Raw genomic sequence first — 21,478 nt, 5'->3', positions numbered from 1 at the left:
GTGTTTTTGGCATAACCAGAAGATTCGTTGTAAAGAATGTAGCTTTATTTATTTTTTTTAATGCGTTAAGTTAGCTTGGATTACTTCAAATTCAAATACTTCAGCAATGACCACAAATAACATCCTTTTTGATTTGATGTAGTAAAAAGAAAGCTAACAAACATGACTTCAGGCATCACTTAGCAACAACTTTTGAAATACCACCATTATTATCTTAGGACGCAGCAACCTGAAAAACTGGCCCTCCTACAACCTGAGCTTGGTCAAGACAGACTTGTTAGTTACAGTTTCCTTTAATGAAAAGCTATTTTGAAGTAAAAAAAAAGTTAAAAAAAAATCTCTTAACAGAGCTATTACTGTCCTGATGCTGTTTTTAAAAGAACATACTTAATTCAGTACATACGTTGTCTGCCTGTAACATCCTCCAGTTTAATGCAAGGCCTCTGATTTTATAAAGGCAGAAGTTGGTGCTACAGTCTCAATTGTCAGTACACCCCCTCCACCCACAACTACTCTTCAGCAGTGCTAGTTCTACGCCTCCAATGTTGTAACAGCATCAGGGAGCTTCCTCTGCAGACACAGACCTTGCTAACGCTAAGTGTTGTATAAACACAGCCAGGAGATTTAAATTACCACATCCTCAAAGAGATTGATGCGACTATTTTGCTGTTCTAGCAGGAGGATCACATGGCATTTCACAGTTAGGTCTCTCTGGAAGGAAGGCTGTATTTTCAGCCTTATTTTATAGATGGAAAATTTAAGGAGGACTGAGTATAGCAGCACAACAAATTATACTTTCTCTCTGAAAATAGACACACTCTGAGCACTGCACTGAAAGCTGGCTGAGGTTCCATTTTTGCAGATATTATCACTAAAACTAACACACTACCACAGAAAATCATAGGTCTGATACCAGCATTCAGCTCTGCTTAGAAGCACCCATTTCCTCAGCCTGACTGAGAGCCTGGAAATCATTTCTACCCGCGAGCCACCTGATGCTCTCAGCTGAGCCCAATGATTTGCTCACCCAAAGGAATGCACAGACACTTGCTAATACACTGGGAAACAGAAGTCAAGGTCACTTCATCCATATGCCTCAGGTGATGTAACATTTGCCACGGCTATATAGTGCACAAATTGCAGAATATAATCATCTTACTGCTAACATCTGGTCAAGTTTAAAACCGGAATCTTGTAAAGTTTCTAATTACATCTCCTTATGCTTTTCTGAGCTTTATTAATCTCAGCTTTTTTTTTTTTTTGTAACTTCAATGAGTACATTTTCTGATTCATAGCAATGTTTCAATTAATTATTTCCATTATTACCCCTTTCACTGCCTAAAATAAAGAAAAAATAAAACTAAAAGCTCTCTAAATTTTAACCCTTTATATGACAAAGTGACACAGGCTTTCAGAGCCTCATCCAAGCGATGCTGTAATTCACTAGAGACTTTCCACTGACTTAGCTTTGGATCAGTCCCCAAAACAAGGGAGACTGTGGGGCAGCAAAGTCCTGGGACAGGTATTTCACTTTAAGCATATATTAAAGCTTCATTGCCATCTCTTATTAATCCATTAAAGAGAGAGGAATTTAGTATGTTCTCGCACGTCTTGCAGTGGTCTGCGGGGTGTTGGAGATCGGTGCCTGGCACTACCCTGGCCCTCCCAGCCCCATCCATGCTGTGCAATGCTGCCTCTCGGTGGAGCTCAGCTAGAGGCTCGGCCTGGCTGTCAGCTTTTCTCCCAAGATCCGAACAGAAGCAGAACTAGTCTGCCTTCAGCTATTACGGTGCCACTTCCTTGCAATTTCTGTCTGCCTGCTGCATGTGAAAAGGACTAATGCCATAATTTCCAGAGTATCAGTGAAGGTAAAAGCTGCTGGTAGCTGGACAGCCAGAAGCACAGAACCTGAATGTTTCATAAGCCAAGTTGAATATCCATAGAGAACAATTGCATGGTTTTGCTAATGAGCTAACTCAACAAATTGAATGATGAACTAACTCAATTTCTTACAAAACAATTCATGAACTCTTACTAATTATCAATTATTCAGTGCTTGGAGACCTTCATTAATTATCACTACTCCTAGTTGTTTTCTCTATTTATGTTACATGTGCAGCGTAAAGATGGACTTGAAAAAAAAAAGTAGCTGTGACTTTTTGTTCACAGTCACAGTGATGGGAAAACTCCAAAAGAATTCTCAGTGTTTTGTAGTTGTCAAGACACTTCATTTTCTCTCATTCCCAAGCTTCAGAAGCTTCCTCTTTGTGATTGCAAACAGATGATGGTAGAGCATGCAATTAAACTAAAACAAGTAAATTCCAATCAGTAGTGGCCTGCAGCAGCATCTCAGTGTTCACATAAAAAAAGAGGCCAATGCTTAGTATGAAGCTGTCAGCAGGAAAAGATAAATTAAAATTGATTTTTAGAAGCAAATTCACTAACCTTCATTGTACCCAGGAATATCTGTAACATCTGTCATTTATTATCTACCAAGGCTGGGATTTTCAACCATCCACTGAGCTTGGGCATTCAAAATCCAATACGCACCTTTGAATATACCTATGCAAAATCTAATGAGTTCTTTCCATGGGGGAGAACAGCATTCCACAAAAGGGAAAAATTCATGCACCTCTCTACATTCATCAAGAAATATTATTAAGAATATAATATTTTGGGGCTTATGACAGGCTGAGAGAGCTGAGGCTTTTCAGGCTGGAGAAGAGAAGGCTCCAGAGGGACATTATAGTGGCCCTCCAATGCCTGAAGGGGGCTTACAGGAAAGCTGGGGTGGGACTTTTTATAAGGGCACATAGCAACAAGACAAGGAGAAATGGTTTTAAACTGGAAGAAGGCCTTTAAAATTTGATGGTTCTGTACAACTTTACATCATCCTGCCCAATCCTTACAATCTTTATTTGCAAAACAGAGATGGTAGATTCTCATATATATTAAGTTTTCCAGAAATTATCCCAGTAAAACCAGTGCTTAGTCATAACAGCTACTTAGAGTCACCAATGGGCATAAAATACAATAGTGTTGGCTTTCATGCTAGTGTAGGAACTGCTAAATAAATATGGTGTAAATTTAATAGTTACCTATTTTGGTCTCATTTCAGCGATCACATTTCAAACCCAAGATCTTCCATAAAAAAACATGGTGTCTCTCTGCAGTTGGTGATGGTGCCAGCCAATGCTGCCATCACACTGCATCCCAGATGTCCTAGAAGTGGTGGAGTGGTGGTGAGCCTCCTGGCACTCTGAGGGGATGCAGGCTTGCCAGCAGATCAGGTCAGCAGGAAGTATGAGAAGCTGGAGAAAAAGCACACAGCAATGTGAGGTCCACCAAGCTTTACTGGGTAAAGAGCAGAGCAAATATGAGCGTATCATTCTGGCTAAAAGCTTTTACATAGAAATAAAAATTGTTCTAGATATGGAAAAGTTGGCAATCTTTATTCTAAAGTTAATGGGGAAGCCTGGCTTGCATGTGTATATATCTGTATGTACATATTCGAGTTCAAAACCAGGCATTTAGTGAAAAAGCCTGGTCATCATGCTCTTGATCATTTTGTATGGACAATAAAATGCATCTCCCACACTTCTGAACACTCCTTTCTGTATTTGAATGCATTCGATTCTAAGAAACAGTTCTGAACATCTCTACTAATAACTATGTTCCTCCAACTGCTTCAAATCAAAGCTACATGATTGATTGTAAAGCAAGACATCCTCATTTAAATTACTTCCAATTTTCTATTTTTCTCTGAAAAGCAAGTCCAGGCCACTGGTACAGTTGAGTGATGGACAAAACTTTCCCAAACCAGCTAATATAATGTAATGAAAGTCGTTTTGTAACACAGAAAAAATATGAGTACAGTTATACAAGTATTCCTGTTCCAAGAACAATTGTAAGTGGGTTTTGTTTTGATTTTGAAAAATCTCCAGTATTCCAGAGTAGCTGCAGTAGACCACACACTGGAAAAATGACATGTTTTTCTGGTTGCTCTGTAATAAAAAGCGTTTTTCTCTGAGAGACAGAAAAGGCCTTTTCAAGGTTGGAGAGGGAGTGCAATTGCAAGAATGAAAGATCAGGAGAGAGGGTTACAGTTACAGTTGTACGAGGATAATTTGGTCCGGTTGTCTGAACAGCTGTCAGGGAATTATGAACAGCTTATGAACAGCTTCTACTTTATCACCAGGACGCACAAGACCTTAGGGCTAAAAGCAAAATCAAAGAGCAGTTTAGTGGTACCCACTGTTTCAGGTGACTCTGTCTCTGGGTGTTGAGAGGTTTTGCAACATGAAGTCTAGCACAGATAGAAAATCAACTGAGAGAGCAAGGATCGATTGGATTCTGATAGAGGGGTTTTTGCAAAGGTTGGTGTGATCTGGTTACACAGTAAGTCTGCAGGAAGATAACACATAAATACCTGCATCATTAAAGGTGAGGCCCCGCTCCAGGCTGCAGACAATAAACTGCAGATAAGCCTGAACTGAGCGTCAGCCGTGACTTTCTGCTGGCTTCACAGCACCCTGTAGTAAGCCAGTTGCATAACCTACTTTCCAGGTTATTTTACTGCAGTCATAGGGCAATTTTGGACAGCCTCCACCGTGTACATTTTTTTAACATTCTTTTTACTCCCCAATAAAACAAAATAAAACGTTTTATAGCCTTGATGTGTTTCTGGCACATTTTAAAACTGCTGCTAATAAAAGTTTTCCAAGATGAAACGAGGAAAAAATGACCAAGCTGTAGCAACGTAAATATCTCATGACTTTTTTTTTTTCTTTTTTTCTTTTTGTAAAGTTGAGCCTTAATTCAGTAAACTGGGAGAGAGCATCACAGAATAAGATTGTGGTAAGAGAAGAAAACTCATGTAAAATTCATGTAAGCCCAGCTCACAGAGCAGAACAGGACTATGTTTCTAGCAGCCACTACTAAATGTAGTTTGAAAGAATCATAGTTTCATGCACATTAAATGCTTGCTCTTCTGACCACTGAAGGCAGTGACAGTTTGCCAAGTGACTTCAGTGACATGTGAGCACACCTCTAAAGAAGCAAACTGGCTTGTATGCACTGCGCTGTGCAGGGAGGCAGCAGGCTGTGCTCAGCTCTGCTAGCTCTCCTAGCTCTGATAGATGCCCCTGGGTGATTTCTGCCCAGACTCCCTGGGCTTCAGCTCCTCACCTGTTAAGAGGGGTGACCTGTCTGTCAGATCTAAGAACTGTAACTATCTGTCTCCTGGCACGCCAGAGCCTTAATTTTTGGCATGGTTTTATGTGTAAATGTGATATAACAAGAAATGGATAATGCACAGCATCAATAATCCTAGTATCTCCAGCATCACACAACGCTGCAGTGACTTGTAGACACTGTCCTGCCCACCTCCTGCAGGAGAGAATGCATGCCAAATGCATGGCAAGTACTGAAGGTGCCTTAAGCACCAAGCTCTTCTGCAGCAGGCCTGTTTATGTACACAGTGCTGGCTTTTATTTGCATCATCACTCCCAGAGCATGTTAGCTGGTTGGTTTTCAAGCAACACCTTGAGTGTGGTCCATCCTAACCAGGAGGCAGTGTAGCAAGTGGCCTGTACGGGCGAACAAGGGGCTCCTGACAAAATGCCCTCTGCAGTTCAAATGTGCTTTTTACTTCTGCCATCGGAGGCAGTGTAACATCTACAATGGGATTATTTATTCTAGGCTACCAGAAAATGCTTTCAAAGTTAATTCATTCGTGAAACTGACCACAAGAGGGCACCAGTACTGCTTAAAAAGCGTAAGCGCAAGTGAATAAATAAATAGGAATTCGCTCAGCCTGTATAGCTCCAAAGGCCTTGAGAAGCAGGTTCCAGGTCATGAGTCACCCGCACACAGAAAGCCCCAGGGTCGGGCAGCCACATGGATGCTGCAGCAGGAAAAAAAATCACCCAACTCCTTAGAGCTGCTTCCTCTGCACACCCCTTTCCTTACAGAATCCATTTCCTTAGGGTGGATGGGTAAAAGGCTCACACATCCTGCATTAATGCTGCTTTCTAGGTATGAGAACATTTCCCAGATAGCTAAGCAAGGAAAAGGAGGCACAGAAGCCTGATTTACTCACTGACACATAGCAACAGAGGACAATCCATGGGGAGCACTGAGTGATAACTGCTGGACTAAAAGCACAAGCAGCTACAGCTCAAGCTGAACTGACTGGGAGAGCTGTGTTTTAGCAAAGGCATCACCGTGAAATACTGCTCAAGAAATAAAAGAAATGAAAAAGCATATTATTTTTCAAGACTGCCTTCTAAGTCTTGGATGCAATATTATTCCACGTAAAAATAAAACTCTATTATCTATTCAACTCTCCCCACCAAATATCTGGATATAGACAACTACACCAAGAGAAAAAGGTCAACAGATGCCTTGCTCAAGAGCAAGTCCCATTATCTATGAACGTATATATCACCCAAAAAGCTGCCTACCGTGGAAAAGATCTCACTGCTAAAAGGTTAGTGTGGTTAAGCTAAACCTTTTCCTGCAGCACTGGCTGGGAATACAAAAGGACTGTTCTGTTTTATTTTGGCTGTAAGTCAACTAAATGCTGCTTTCAACTAGATGCTTCTCCTGAGCTTTTGTGAAAGCTGGATTAATTCTGTGCAATTATTCCAAAATAAATGTACTCTAAACGCCCTGGTAACCTCTCAGCTGGGACACAGCCACTGAGAAGAACACCAGGTAAGTCAGAGATGTGGGGAAATGAAAATATATCAGTCAGAGCAGAAGATAACGTAGCACCTGCAGAACAAGAGCGTCAATGGGGTGATTTACTGTAACAGCCTTACAATCTAAATTGAGTAATTATTTTTTTTCACTATTTGAATAGCTGCTTCCTCTACTGTATTTTTGAAGGCATGCGCCAGAAAAATGGAGCAAAGGAGTTCCAGACAGTATGTAATCGTATGAAAATTACTGAAAATTTGGAAAACAGTCCAGGTAATTTCTTCTCTGTGTGTTTAATCAGCAGAACATTTGAATAAGAAAGGAATACAGTTCTACAACAACACAATTAATGGCCTTCTGGAGAGCAGTATTATCCCCATTGTCAGCCTCTACCACTGGGATCTGCCACAGGTCAGAAAAACTGGTGAAATGTCTCAAGTGAATGTTTGTGATAGGACATTTGTTCCTACATCTAAGGACTACATCATGTTAGAAAAATGCTTAGAGATGCCTGCATGCTTTTAAGTGTGCTTATAATCACTTTCTATTCATTTGCATTTCAAATACATTGCTGTATTATTTATATTTCAGCAGCTCCAAAGAAAAAAAGCCTTTGTTAGTAAAAAAATGAACTTCAGATAACACTACTGATTCTTTATATTCTTATTTTTGAAGGTTCTCCAAGTTCTCCAAGAAAAGTATGGTGGCTGGCAAAATATAAGCATGATCAATTATTTTAATGATTATGCCAACCTATGCTTTGAGAAGTTTGGTGATCATGTGAAACACTGGATTACTTTTAGTAACCGGTGGGTAAGTTATCAATGCTTTCCTTACTTCAATTGCACGGTTCTGCTCCCAAAACTCTACAGGAGGGACACTACAGGAAAGTACATTAAGAACTGTAGGTAAAATTATAGATGGATAGATAGATAGACAGATATAGTCCTCTGTAGCTAATAACTGTGCCCCAAAACCCCAGTGGCCAGTTCCAGCCAAGACACTATTTCAAGATCCATGAAATTCCAGTAAAGTTTTGAAAAACCATCAGCTGGAGGGAAGATAGGCACAGAAACCAGAAAGGCAGTTGAAATGCATGAAGGACATTACACAGTGGAATAACACCAGGCAGTCAGTTCGCTATGGCTGGTCAGCAACATGCTGCTTCCAACAAGCTACAGCCAAGCAGCATGAGAGCAGACAGAAGCCAAGGGGAGGAGAAGGAAAAAGGGGCCTGGAGAGGATGGGGAGATTTAGACCTGCATGGTCTAAATCCATATTAGGATTTAGGATATTAGCAGATTTCTTAGCTCTGCTATTCAAATAATAACTAATTCTGTATACGTCTAGGCAGTTACTGAAAAAGGTTACGAAAGAGGAGAACATGCACCAGGACTGAAGCTCAGTGGATGTGGAGCACACCATATAATTAAAGTAAAACTTAGATTGAATTTTAAATTGTGTGAAGTGAGAATTTTTAGCAGACCGATAAAGCTTTTCATCCTCCTCTTGAAACAGAAATACAGCTTTGTAACAATGCCAGTTCCAACTGGCATATCGAATTTACTCAGTAGCTGAGGTAACCTGATTTCAGACCACTAACATATATTCAGGTATCACATACAATGAGAGATGCTTGACGTAACCCTTCGTTGCAACAACTTAATACTCCTTGTAATTTAAAAGTCCCTTTGAAAAATACTGTAAAACTGGTTGGGTAAGAAAATGCCCAGGTTAGTCTAAAAATGAGGAGTAAAACCCTGGTCTAGTGAAATGAACTCACTTTTTCAGAGTGACTTCAGTGACTCATAGAAATAAACTTTCACTCACTTCAATAAATTGGGCAAAGACATCAAAGACGAGATACTGGACAGGACACTATACTGAATGCTGTGTGTAACCTCTATGAGCATTACCAAGAATTTAAGGAAGGCGTATTGCATAAATGTTTGTGGTTTTTATAAGAACTGAAAGCTTTCATGATATATTTAGAAGAAATGATGCAATATTCTCAGATACACCTTAATACAAAAGCTCCTTTCCACTATCTTCCAGCATTGCCTACGATGTAACAGTTAAGGTGTGCATACACTCTTTATGTATTCTTGCAGACTCATGCAAAGGTATGGCACTCCTACAACACCACCTGGCGCAGTGAGCAGCATGGTAATAAGCATTCATTCTGTAATTACACTTCTACTTCTATCAAAGGCTTAGCAATTATGCATAAACTGCAGAATTATCACTTTGTTTTTAAGGTATGGTTGGAATTTCTGTAACAAGTGACTGGGGGGAACCTGTTGATCCACACAGCCAAGCAAACATAGACACTGCTGAGAGATATGTACAGTTTCATTTGGGGTGGTTTGCAAATCGAATTTACAGAGGATACTATCCAGAAGTGATGAAGAATTATGTAGGTAAGCGTCAGTAACACACTGTAACAAATCACACTTATATGATGGTAGAGTAGCCCCTACCCAACAAGCATGCCCATCAGCTATGAGGCCAAGGCTAAGCAACATGGCCTCGACACATCTCCCCAGCAGCTGGGGGACATCTCAGAACTACGTACCTAAGTTCTTCCTGCAAATCAAAAGGAAGAAATATTGTTTCATCTTGTGGAGAAAGCAATGAAAGTAAACTCTAAAACTAAGTTCAGGAAAACTGCATATACTGACCTTGATTTTAAGAAAACAAGGTTCTGTGATATTCATAAATACATTTCCTGTATTTATTTTGATAGGGAGGAAGAGTGCCCAGCAGGGCCTGGGGACATCAACGTTACCAACTTTCTCTGCGCAAGAGAAAAGCTACATAAAAGGCACATCGGATTTCCTGGGAATAGGTCACTTCACGACTCGCTACGCCATACAGAAGAGTTCTCCCTTCCTACAAGGGTCCAATTACAACACTGACCGTGATTTGGCAGAACTAGCGGACCCTAAATGGCCAGTGCCAGGCTCTGAGTGGCTATATTCTGTGCCCTGGGGATTCAGAAGATTACTCAACTTCATTAAGGTGATTTCAGAGTAAAATGAAGTGAACGGAAAGCCTGGTTACATGCAGGAGCTCCACTTTTACTATGAGGACAGATTTTCAACAACTTCACCTATATATTTCATCCAGTTCAACTGGGAATGATTTTATCTATGTGAACCAGTCCACAAATGTCTTTGTCTGCAGACGCAGTACGGGAACCCTCTCATTTACGTGACAGAGAACGGAGTTTCTGAGAAGGTGCAGTGTGCTCAGCTGTGTGATGAATGGTGAATAGAGTATCTGAAAGGATATATTAATGAGATACTGAAAGGTAACTTGAAAAAAGTTTTTCACCTTTTTCAAAACTTACCATTTACATCAGAAATAAAACAGCATCAGAAATAGTATCAGAGAATTAAATATGCACAGATTGGATTGGACAGCAAACTAGACTACTAAATTTCACAAGAATTCAGAAGCTGACCAAAGGTACTCATGCCAATAAACCCAGTTGCCTACACAAGATTTCACACTGTAACATATCACCAGTTTCCATGGAAAGGAGACAATGCACCTAATAACCATGCTGATGGAGATCACAGCACCTCCAAGCTAAAGACAACATTTTCAAAGGTTCTCAATTACTTTCTCCTTTGCCATTTTTCTATTCCCCTCCTCTTCCACCTGCCCCATCCTGCAGTCTTTCTGCTACAGAAACAAAACACCTGCAGAACCATATTTCCAAGAATAGAAACATAGACAAGTTCAACAGAATAATCTGTGTTCTGTTTACAGCTCTAAATGATGGCTTATGCTGCCTGGTCACTGCTGGATAAATTTCACTGCTGGATCAATTCCATATGGTACAGAATATACTGTCCATATGGTACTTTATGCACTGAAGCAAATTGATGGTAAGCAGAATTTGTTCAGCCCTTTGTACACTGACATACCTTCACAAATTTACCACAGAAAAAAGGAAATATGCCATGGATTGGCTCCAGCCTTTACAAAGCTACAAAAAATGTTCAGTTCATTTTCTTTGTTGTTTATGTCAATGTCAACATTTGACAAAATAATTTTAGCCATAAGTGTTCAAAAATAAATTCTTAACCTACGTTACCTCTAACTTAGCAATGAGTGTACTGCTGAAAATGACATTTCTTATAATCTCTTCATTTCTCAAATTTTAGATTCCTTGATTACTCATATGGAAATGGTGACAGAAATTGTTCTTCCTACAATTTTCACACTCTGCATACTCACCAGTATTGTCCTACTCCTGTTCTTCCCAAAAAAAACACAGCTAAAATGGCACAATTGAGCACTTCCTTTTTGTCTAACAAAAACAATACAGTAAGCCAGCTGTATTGTAGAATACTTACCACAGATTCCTCCTTTTGCACCACTGTAAGGGTGCAGCCCTGCTTCTAATTTTTTTTTACTCAATTCTCAAAATACAATTTAGAAATTTTAACAAAACTCAAAATATATTTTCTTTCTGCATTATTTTCTATAAATTTTAAGCAGCAGATTTTGTTTCCAGTTATTTAAGAAATGGTTAAGTGGAATAGCTAGCTACAATTGAAGTGATTCTAACCTTGCCAGTACACATTTCAAGTGATTAAAAGCTATTTGCAAATTCTGTTTTCAATCTGTTCATCATTTCACTTGTCATTACCACATAGCTGCTATTTGAAGAGAGATAAGCACTATTTTAAAATGGAAAGGGATTCAAGTATTCCAAGAGCACCACTTAAACATTAAATTATTTCACGGCTGCAAGTTCAGATGATATATGCTTTACTATTGAGGTGTGGAGTAGAGCTGAAGTGATTTCTCAAAGATGACAACTACCATGTCAGATTTACACTACAGGATGTTTCTCTCCAGAATTTTTTTTAACAGGGAGCCAGGTTTACTTCATACAACCACACAACCGGGTATCAACATATATATACCATAACTCATCATATATTACATTATGTAATGGTTCAGTTAAACTACCAAAAAGTTACACGCAATACCTTATGTTCAACCATGTGTTACTGTCAGTAATTAAACCCAACATATTTAAATGATTATGCCCAAGCAATCATACTGAATATTTCTTCAGAGAGTAATGCACAAGTCTGTATGACAGCACTGCTGAAGTAACTGAGGGAAACACCGAACATGAGCAGCAGAAATAAGGATAGCCAGGGAGACTCCAAAGTGTAAATTCAGGTATGAAGAAAAACAAACTGTAGACGTTTATAATGCCCTGGGATGAATGGCTTTCCAAATATATCTGAAGGATGAAATATCTCTTGATACAAAAAATACCCATGACAGTACTGCTTGTTTTGTTGGCTCAAAATACTGAATAACTTTGAACTGTGGTTGCGTGCATTCTTAATCAGTAAAAATAAAATTTTAAACCCCAAAGTGCAGAACTTTATTGAATGTTTGGAAATTTATGTACCAAAATATCTACTATACCACCAAAATAATTTTATGTACATTCATAATTGCACATTTATAAACAAACAGGATAGGTACAGATGAATTAGGGCTCCAGGTCACACTGTATAAGCATACTAAAGCAAAGAACTCAGTAAGATGAGTTGTTCTCCAAATGCCAGAATCTTTCTAGAACACTGCTGATAAACAGATAATGCTGCACTTCCCCCTTTACTGTACCTTTCAAGTGCCTGCCTGCACAGTAATGTGCCTTTATGTGAAATGCACCTGACTGCACTTAGCCATTGCAACAAAATACATTCTTTCTTCACTGCTTCCATTAAACGTAGAATCGCAAAAGAGACCTGCGTAGACAAAAGATTTGATTAGCCAGTGTTTTCAGAAGGGAGCAAACGTAGATAGTGTAGGAACTTTGAAACCAGTTCCTTGACGTGAAGTTTTAGTGACAGAGGCACTTCATGACAGAAGTTGAGAAAGACGGGAAAGCTTTACAAAAGCATTGCCCTGTGATCAACCTCCCCTTCACTCGACCCCAGACAGTTCTATAGCAGTCTATATTCTTAATCCTTCCCTGTCTTCATGCATTTTCACTTATTCTACACTTGATTTTATGAAGCGAGGTATGTCTCCAATCCTTAGTGCCTGTTTGCTTCCCAGACTAGATGCCAGTATCCAGCAACAGGTAAGTTTCTCTTCAGACCTATTCTCAGATTCACAGGCAAAGATTTTAAAAGCTCTAAGATGCCGTGGAATATACTAAACAATCAAATCACACTTAGAAATATTCTGCCATTTTAACTCTAAAAACATAATTCAGCCAAAATAAGAAGGCCAATTTCAGAAGGTCAGACCTTCTGAAAATCTTTTATGGTCTACCAATACCACCTCATATTCTTAATGAATTTTGACCATTTTGCTTCAGTTCTGCTGAACATGTATATATAAGAAAATATGCATACTCAGTAAACCCAGTATAAAAACTTCTTTTAAAATGTGTAATTTCATTATTTCATTTCACCATAAATATTCCTTACCTGTGTTGTTTGATGTCATATGCTCAACAGGAGGATCAGCACTAACTTGCCATGTTGTTTTCACCTCCTTTGGGCCATGCCCACTAGTTATGTCCACCTTCCACATTTCTGGGTAATCACTGATAGAATAATCAAAAAATGTCCAAATTCAGTCAGGTGCTCAGATCTGAATTCACAACCTGAACTGAGCACTACAAACATGGAAGATTATCTTACTTCTGATAGAACTTCTTGACAAAGGCTGGTCTGATCGGCAGCTGAAACACTTGCTTCTCGTTTAGAGGGTTTTCTTTATAATATTTCAGGCAAGTTCTAGAATAATATGAATAAACAAGTTACATTCCTTGGAAAAATGCTGGTGCAACACTGCATAAACCTAATGCAAAATTAATTAAATACTCAGATTGCTTTTTTTTTTTTTTTAAGTTTACTTACTGCTATCAAAAAGAGTCTGTCTGTTATTGCTATTTATAAAATAAAAATGAAATAATTACTGTGTCAAAGGGAAGAGGTTCTCGTGTTTAAACTGAAGTAAGACTGTACAGCTGACCATTATTTCCAACATATGATGAAGCTTTTGGACACGATGAACTTGCTCTTGTAGATCTACTGATGTGGAAATGAAGTAATCCTGGAAAAGCAAGCAGCATCTGCTCTTAACTGGACACTCAGTTTCTACATACACATAGCCTGCTCTCCACTTACTAAAATCATTTTCTTGTTCATTGGAGAAGTAAATATATTTAGAATGGCCCAGCAGAGTCAGAACAAAGTCAGAACTCTGGTGCCTGACAATGACTAATACCAGACAAATGGGAAATAATATATGAATAAGGAAACAACATAATGACGTTTCTGCCTATACTGTCCCATTCTCATTATTTGCAATTCAGTTACTCATCTTATGGGAATGATAATCCCCCCCACACCAAGTGGGCTGTACATTAAGAGTTAAAAATCAGGAATCTCACCAAATAGGTTAACGTTGTAAGTTCCTGGCCTGTAAAGTGAACAGGAAAAAAAACAATTACCAGATATTGTCAGGTGAAATACAGGAAGAGCCAGGTAACCTACCAGCAAATTCCACTTAAGAAAAAAAAAAAGTGCAGCCACTAAGATGGAAGATGTTATTTATCAATATGGTTACTAATTCAGAAGAAGGAACAAAACCACTGAAGTGGCAGGTTAGGGGCAGTATCTTACATACTGTGCCAAGGCTGCTCAACCATGGAAGCACCACATAGAAACCCATCCCATGCTTTGAGACAACCACCCTCCTTGGGACACCCAGGTTTAGACATAACAAGTATGGAAATGAAAGATCAAGTGTGACAAAGCAAGAAATAAATTAAGAAAGAAAGAGATGAAGGAAGTGGATAACTACAGTGGCAAACACAACATCCCTTCCAGATTCAAAAAAATAAAATAAAGCTGTAATACTAAAAACAAAGCCACGATGCTTTCAAGAAAAGAAATGTACGTTACAAAAATCATTCCAGCCCAGCTTTTGTTTGGATTATACAGTATGTACTAAAAATAAATATAAAAAATAAAACATCTCTATACTACAGACTGTATAAACACAGCTATTAGATATAAAACCCCTTGCCTGATTTCCTTTAACCCATGTAGACCATAGAAGAAAAGGCAGAAAGAGCAAGGTCTTATTTTACCACCTACAGCAGACAGATAAGAAAACAGAACAGTCCCGTTACAAACATCTGACATTACGTTACCATAAGTTCAACCATGAGATTTTTTTTAATTAGAAAAACAAATGCATAGTTCTGCTGAGCGCAGTTATTTGGAAACAAATTCGTTTCTCAATTTCACAAAGGTGTACTCAGCATGACAGCACGAATACTGAGGAGGCTGGGAACAGCACTGCAGCAGCTGGCAGGCAGAAGCGAGATCGAAGAGACCAGAACCTGCCATTACTTCTTGTGCAGAGCAGCCTTTTCCCATGGATCTCTAATCATGACAACAGATTCCTGGCTTACCTATAAAAAAGCTGACATAATCCTTCTTCATCTTATCCAAACCAATCTCCAAGAGCATCTGAATTGGAGTGATGCCACTGAGGGACACGGCCTCCACCTTGCCATGGTAAGACTGCTGGATCAGTTTACTGAGCAAACTGCTACTCCCTTGATGAATCTGAAAATGAAACAAGTTTTCCTGTGGGGTAACTGTGTACAAAACACCGTGGTATTATTTAGAAATACATTATGGTAACATGCAAACTGTGACAAGCAAAAACAACCCCAACAAAACAACATGGAAATAAGGGGTACGTAAACAACAAGAACTGGATTCTGCTTCAAGCAACTGAAAAGGATAAAATTATTGTGAAATGCAATTACATACCCATGGCTGTATTTCACCATGCTCCAGGAATTTTATGACCAGCGTGAGACACTCTACCAACTCCTGATAGGAACAGACACCTTCAGAAAAATGATGCAATGTTTTATTTATCTATCCAGGCTTTGTCTTCAGCTGCTCAGTGAGTAACAACAGCCCAACATGTACTTGCAAAAACTGAACTGCTCATTAAAAAAAATAAAAATAGATAGCCAAAATGTCCCTGTTCATTGCAGGTGAGTTGGGACTAGATGACCTTTAAAAGGTCCTCCAACTCTAAGGATTCTATGGCAGATGGCACTGCTTTTTGTGAAGTTTGTCACATTGTGCCTTTAGGAATGGTCACTCTAAAGAAATAACAATCAGAAGAGATCACAGAATGGTGTATGATTTAAAGAACAGTGCATCAAATACGGTTGACAGCAATCTGAAAAAGCTGATTAGTAATCTAAAAAAACCAACAGCAGGATATCTTATTGAAGAATATAAGTCCTACAACAAGAATGATAAAGTATGTAGCTTTATCAACTTCAAGTCTTTCAGATCTAGAAAGACACTTTGATAGATCACTAGTTTTTAGCTACAGAGCAGGTGCATACTCCTATTTAGTACTGTTATAATCCAAAAGAAATATAGTGTCTCCTGCTAGATGTTGCAATGCCTTTGTATGTTGTAAGAAAGTGCATGGCCTTACATACCTAAAATTAGCCACTTTAGAAAAACATAACAATTTTCTGAAGAGCTGAACAGGACATAAAACTCAGAAAAGTTTACTTTCATTTCCTCAAGAAAGCAATACAGTATTGTAGGTACAGAGAAGAATTAAAGGACAATGGATGGGTCAAGAAAAGCCCACAAGTAAAAACCACCAGAACAAAACACTACACTTACTTCTCATTTTGCACCATAATTGTTCAGCAAAATCCAGGTCTCCTCGTTCACTGAAGATTGATTTTATTGAACTGTCCACTGCAGCAGTGTCGCTTTTGATACTCTGAAAGAGTTTAAATGAAAAAGGATGCTTAAGATTTAAAGACCTTCACCTAAAGTTAAAAAGGAAGGGAAAGAAGCATACCAAAACAGTCCTAGTATCTCCAAGGCCGCCAACTGAATGCAAAACTACATCAAAATTATATATAATGGACACTGGTAAAATGCCCAGAACAGGGAGGTTTTCTTGACAGTAAAAATTACAGTGGACTTTCCATCAAAGAACAGCCACGGAACTTCTAATTTTACCTTTAAAGGCTTTTTCTATTATTTTTAAACTGCAAAAGCAGAAAGCAAGAGATCTTTCTTTACATCACGTCTATGTACTCACATGTCTGCATAAGTAATGTAAAAGATGTAATCAAACTTTGAAATAACTATCTGCCAGAGGAATGAGATGACAAAGAAACTGGTAGGAAATTGCATAAACCTCTGTTTCATTCTTATCTCCCGATACACAACACCCATCCAGTTTCTTCTTCAAATCTAGGAAAGGAGAAAAATAAACGTCACCATCATGAAAAAACAGTCCAACCACCTCTGGAGCTGATTATAAACCCCTGGGCACACACCACAATGACACAGACACTGCTGGATGACTAACAGACAAAACATAGATTTCTAAGTCGTTTCTACTGGGCAAGCATTTGGTTTGAAAAAAATATGTATCACTTTCTTAGTATGCTTTATTATGACACACACATCTTCCCTCTCCACCTTTACTGTTTTCTTGTAGCTAAGCATTAATTCCCTGTGTTCCCAGGCTGAAGCAATGAGGGGTGACCAGCAAGCTAATTAGCGTCCCTGGTTTTCTCCCAAATTTATCTGTCAAAGATAATTTTTGTCTGTTTCTCCAAGTTCTACCTCCGTATTCATTTGTGAAAAACATACAGTTGCCATCTGCAAACCTTTTGGTGTATTTGCCTATCTGATGCTCTTTCTAGGTTCATATAGTAACACCTTAAGCTTCTGATAAGACTGCTATTGCTCAGTTTGAGCCGCTTTCAGAAGGTGCCAGCAGCTGGGGGTGCTTCACTTCAAGACGTCAAGGAACTGCTGTCCACCAGCACTCCCTGGGACACTTTGCACTTTTAGACGTTCATGTGCACATCAAGCAACTTGAAAGATGCAAACAGAACTCATCCAACTGCCTTCTAAACATAACTATCTTATTTTGTGACAAACAATTATTACCCTTATTTCCTTTTGTACAAGATACTGGGACAAAGTAATCTATCCAACTGCTTTATGCAAGTTATTACAGCACAGAAATTACAACCTCTAATTCTAATCCTTCATAACTTTTATGTTCATTTTCTTTTGTTTCTGTGAAAGGTGACATCCCTCTCTTCCCACATAAAAGCAACAATTACCCATCAGAAATTCCTGGACCAGTTCAAAAGCTGTTTGGGTCTCCAAGTGCTCAGGCCATTCCGTCACACCTGTCTTCAAGCCTTCAGCCAAAGCCTAAAAGCAGCATCAAAACCAAAACAACACCCAACAGTTACTAATTGAGGTTCTGCATATGTCACTTTTCAAAACATAGGTAACTTCCCCAGGAACCACACAGCTCTGTAGAGCCATGAATTTTGAAGCTTCTCACATTTCCTGGCTTTGGCATTCCTGGTTTGCCCTGTGAGTGTTTAAAGATTCTTGAAACCAAATTCCAAATTTATTCTAAACACTATCAAATATCTTTGAGAAACCGTATTAAGTCTTAAATAGAGTAAATTATTAACACACACACACACCACCAGTTCATGTATGTCTGAAACTGGAATTTCTCATTTTTACTTACAAGGAGAAACTGCAGCTCCCTATAGAGGGGATAAACAGGACTCCTGGGGTCTCCGGACTCCAACATAATATTCTGAAAGGTCGGGAAGATCATGTCAGACTCAAACTTTAGAAATCAGGCATCCTAAGACTTTCACTAAGGAAATACGGATTAATTAATAGTTTTTCTAATGAATACACTCTACTGCTTATGTAGAGCATTTCTTACATAAACAACAAACGCAAATGGCAAGAGACAAACGTATTTTCTATTCCCTACACTACTAATGACATAAGCAGAGAAAAGAGCCTGGGCTCCTTACTGACCAGCGTGGCAGTGGAACAAAGTGGCGGTGCCTGCAGAATCTTATCCACAGTGTGCCATGTAATATCGATAGATATATTGCTTTCAGATCCTAGAGTTGTGTCATCCATTGCAGCAGCACTGATAAGTTCGTACTGAGCAAATCCTTTTGTTGTCACCTAGAATGAACAGATTTTAAAAATCTTTAAAAAACAACACAGCACTGTTGTGTACTCATGCAAAATATTTTTGGAAGCACTTCACACAAAGAAAATATTGGCTAAGGAGAGACAATAATACAAGTCAGAAAGCCCAAGTGTTACTTCAAAAGAGATGATACTATAGCACTGTGCTGATTTTCTAAATAGTATCTACAAAGCTTCCCTAAATCAGCATCATAGATAGAAAATAAATTAAAGCAATGCCAGATGAAAAAGACTTACAACAGATGAATGGTGTTTGACTTTGTGCTCCGTTTTGAGTTCTTCTAGGTTCACAAAAGAGGTTTTATCAGCTGTGGGACCTGCAAAAAGAAGAAAACAAACATGCAAGTTATATTTAGCGTGTAGAATTAATTCTCCAGTAATGCATTCAGCTTCACGTTGTCTTCTAGAAAGAAGTCCCGGTTCTTGCTTTTAAGCTTTTATTTTCAGTAGGATCACATTTAAATGTTTATTAAGTCATTGCACCTGAGCAAAGGTAGGCCTGCACAGACACTGTAGCACTAAGAATATTTACGTTATTTCCACATTGCATACAAATATCTTTCTCTTTTCAAAAAAGCAAACAAGGAATAGAAGCAGTACAAGCCAACATCACACAAAGGCAGCATCCCCACATTAATTTTTCCACACTTTTAAGCCCTCCTCATTCAATTTTGTATTTAAAATTATAACCTTACCATCACATGTAACCATATGAAAACTGATCCCTGTGATTTTGTTTCCAGCTTTGAGAGGCTCAGCTCCAAGCCAGTAAGTATGCTCAGGGTCGGAGCCATCACACCGTATCCAAAGGGGCGGAAGCACAACCAGATCACTGATCTTCAAATGGGTCATGTCTGGATTTTGTGCCATTGTATACAAGGAAATAAGCTGCCTGGGGATGTGAACAGGAAAGAACTGGATATCAGCAAGTATAATAAAATCCAGCTGTTACGTAAAACATTGAATAATACCACAGTAACAACTCCTGGCTGCCCTGCCTCATCAGTAGACATAACACCATTTTACAGAAAGGATGCAGTATCGTTATCATCTTCTTATAGGCCGTGTATGAAGGAAAAGAAATATATCATAATTGGGAATATATTTCATACAATACTTTAATACACACAAAAAATCCTACATCTATAACTGAATTTTAAAATTAAGGGATGTTAAGGGATAAGTTAATTAAGCAAGCAAGTTGCCACGATTCACTACTGTGTCTTGTATTTTAGTAACAGTCGAAAGATTAAATCCTGAGCAGATTTCTCAAACTGAAGCCCTCAGAAGACAAGCACTTCAGTCCTCCTAGGCTTTCTGTGTACACCTGCAGTCAGACAGTCCCCTTAGCACAGGGACAGCTCACAAGTGCTCTTCCAGCACCAGGACTTCAGCTATACTTTGTCGGAAATATTTCTACCAAGGGTGCCATTCTGCAGAAAGAGCAATGCTTGGGTTGTCATTAAACTGGTAAGCAAGTAAAATTCAAGGGATCAAAAATAGAGCAGGTGCTGAATATTAGCATGAGCAGCAAAAGAGAAAAAGGAAAAGTGCATTGAAACGAGCAGGGGGAGGCAGGCGTGTGGGCCTCACTTGGCTCTCTGGACAGGCAGCGCAGCGGGGCTGGTGCCCTCCGTGGGTGTGAGCTGAGAGGTGTGAAGGGCATCGTCTGCTCCCGGCTCTCCCGTTGGGTCACTGTCCTCACTGCGGCCCTGCAAGAGAAATGCACGGCGTGTGGGAATATCTGACAGGAAGAAAACAGTTTAGACGATATTTAGAAGTCTGAAACTAAGAGGAATGCTTACTGCCTGCTGCAGAACATACAGCATGCTGCTTCCATTCCAAAATCTTTCAACGGGACTTTTGCAACTACCATCAATGAAACAGATCTCTACGTCATCCTGGAGGAAAAAATAAATAAATACAAATACACTATGTATATAAAGCTCGGCTGCTCTGAGGCGCGGGGCTGCAGCCACCACACACCGCCGAGAGACAGGGCACCCGTCAAAAACATCTTTTAGTCACTTCATCTCCGTGTTTCTCTCGAGAGCTGCGTTTGCAGACACCGCATAACTCACAGCCGTGGCTGAGGGTGAAGGAATCCCACCGTTTGCCCGGCCGCCTCTCGCTGCCCCTCCTGAGGGGCGTTACCTGAGGCGCCTTTTCCCGCCCACGCGCCGTTCCCGCCGCCCCCCCTGAGCAACGCTCTGAGCACAGAGCGGGGCGGTCAGGCGTTATTCCCGCCCGCAGCTTTACCTCAAAGAGATACGGGCGTTCAGGAACGCTTTTCTTCCCCTCTTCATATATTCTGCAAAAACAATGAATATTAAGGCGTAGCAGTTGCGTTTTGTCGGTGCTTTTTTCCTCGCCGAACGCTCCTTTTATCTGCGTAACCCCCAAAGCACCGCTCCAAACGCAGACCCCCCTCAGCGCCGTGCCCACACGACCGAACCCCGCTCCCTCCGCTGCCCCCGCCCCGCCCCGCACCGCAGCAGCGTGAGGTACAGCCCAACCGCCGCCTCGCGCCGCCGCTCCGTGCCCATCGCCGCGCGCCTCCAGCGCTGCCGGAACTACATCCACCGATAGGGGCGTAATCTTTTTCTTTTTTCTCAGTTTTTTCTTTTTTTCCCGCGCCTAGCAGTGGGTTTTATTCG

General features: G+C 39.7%; 2 protein-coding genes and 1 long non-coding RNA gene across 7 annotated transcripts in view; 1 reads left to right on the top strand and 2 right to left on the bottom strand.

The window, feature by feature from the left end:
* LOC107054215 overlaps positions 1 to 3,307 on the bottom strand; it is a 56,570-nt gene extending 53,263 nt beyond the window's left edge. For 2 of the 4 annotated variants that reach the window (XR_005862757.2, XR_006931087.1), the window contains exon 1: positions 3,099 to 3,307. This is a non-coding gene — a long non-coding RNA (uncharacterized LOC107054215). Of the gene's footprint in view, positions 1 to 403; positions 519 to 1,027; positions 1,304 to 3,098 lie in introns of those variants that run through there. The other 2 variants (XR_006931086.1, XR_006931085.1) reach the window with 2 other exon arrangements.
* Positions 3,308 to 7,410: 4,103 nt separating this feature from the next.
* On the top strand, positions 7,411 to 11,106 carry LCTL (lactase like). The gene is given in 7 exon segments (XM_040706977.1): positions 7,411 to 7,515; positions 8,053 to 8,136; positions 8,814 to 8,868; positions 8,961 to 9,122; positions 9,449 to 9,723; positions 9,889 to 10,088; positions 10,819 to 11,106. Coding segments are annotated over 7 exon segments (1,056 nt in total). The 5' UTR covers positions 7,411 to 7,425; the 3' UTR covers positions 11,009 to 11,106.
* A 991-nt stretch (positions 11,107 to 12,097) lies between these two features.
* ZWILCH (zwilch kinetochore protein) lies at positions 12,098 to 21,390 on the bottom strand. Of its 2 annotated transcripts, XM_413922.7 has the most exons (18): positions 21,312 to 21,390; positions 21,081 to 21,132; positions 20,627 to 20,722; positions 20,415 to 20,533; positions 19,517 to 19,713; positions 19,059 to 19,138; positions 18,639 to 18,794; positions 18,334 to 18,405; positions 17,909 to 18,002; positions 16,966 to 17,021; positions 16,437 to 16,539; positions 15,549 to 15,628; positions 15,182 to 15,338; positions 14,153 to 14,181; positions 13,676 to 13,812; positions 13,398 to 13,493; positions 13,182 to 13,300; positions 12,098 to 12,491 (listed from the first exon to the last, which is right to left on the bottom strand). In XM_413922.7, the coding sequence occupies exons 1-18, from the start codon at positions 21,365 to 21,367 to the stop codon at positions 12,400 to 12,402; spliced, it is 1,791 nt and encodes a 596-aa protein (XP_413922.3). In that variant the 5' UTR covers positions 21,368 to 21,390; the 3' UTR covers positions 12,098 to 12,399. The 2 variants fall into 2 exon arrangements, with proteins under 2 accessions (XP_413922.3, XP_046755133.1); XM_046899177.1 differs by lacking the exon at positions 20,627 to 20,722.
* Between the last annotated feature and the right edge of the window lie 88 nt (positions 21,391 to 21,478).

Source organism: Gallus gallus, chromosome 10, assembly GCF_016699485.2.
Source record: "Gallus gallus isolate bGalGal1 chromosome 10, bGalGal1.mat.broiler.GRCg7b, whole genome shotgun sequence".
NCBI lineage: Eukaryota > Metazoa > Chordata > Aves > Galliformes > Phasianidae > Gallus > Gallus gallus.
The sequence above is the reverse complement of the archived record's forward strand: the minus strand, read 5'-3'. Positions and strand labels throughout refer to the sequence as shown.

Excerpts from the sequence above, each read along its gene's own strand:
- ZWILCH (XM_413922.7), bottom strand. The coding sequence starts at position 21,367 with ATGGGCACGGAGCGGCGGCGCGAGGCGGCGGTTGGGCTGTACCTCACG. Across the intron at positions 15,629-16,436 it reads ATTATGGTGCAAAATGAGAA|GTGTCTGTTCCTATCAGGAG; the intron begins GTAAGTGTAGTG and ends ATTTTTCTGAAG. Across the intron at positions 13,494-13,675 it reads AACCTCTTCCCTTTGACACA|AACTTGCCTGAAATATTATA; the intron begins GTAATTATTTCA and ends ATATTATTCTAG.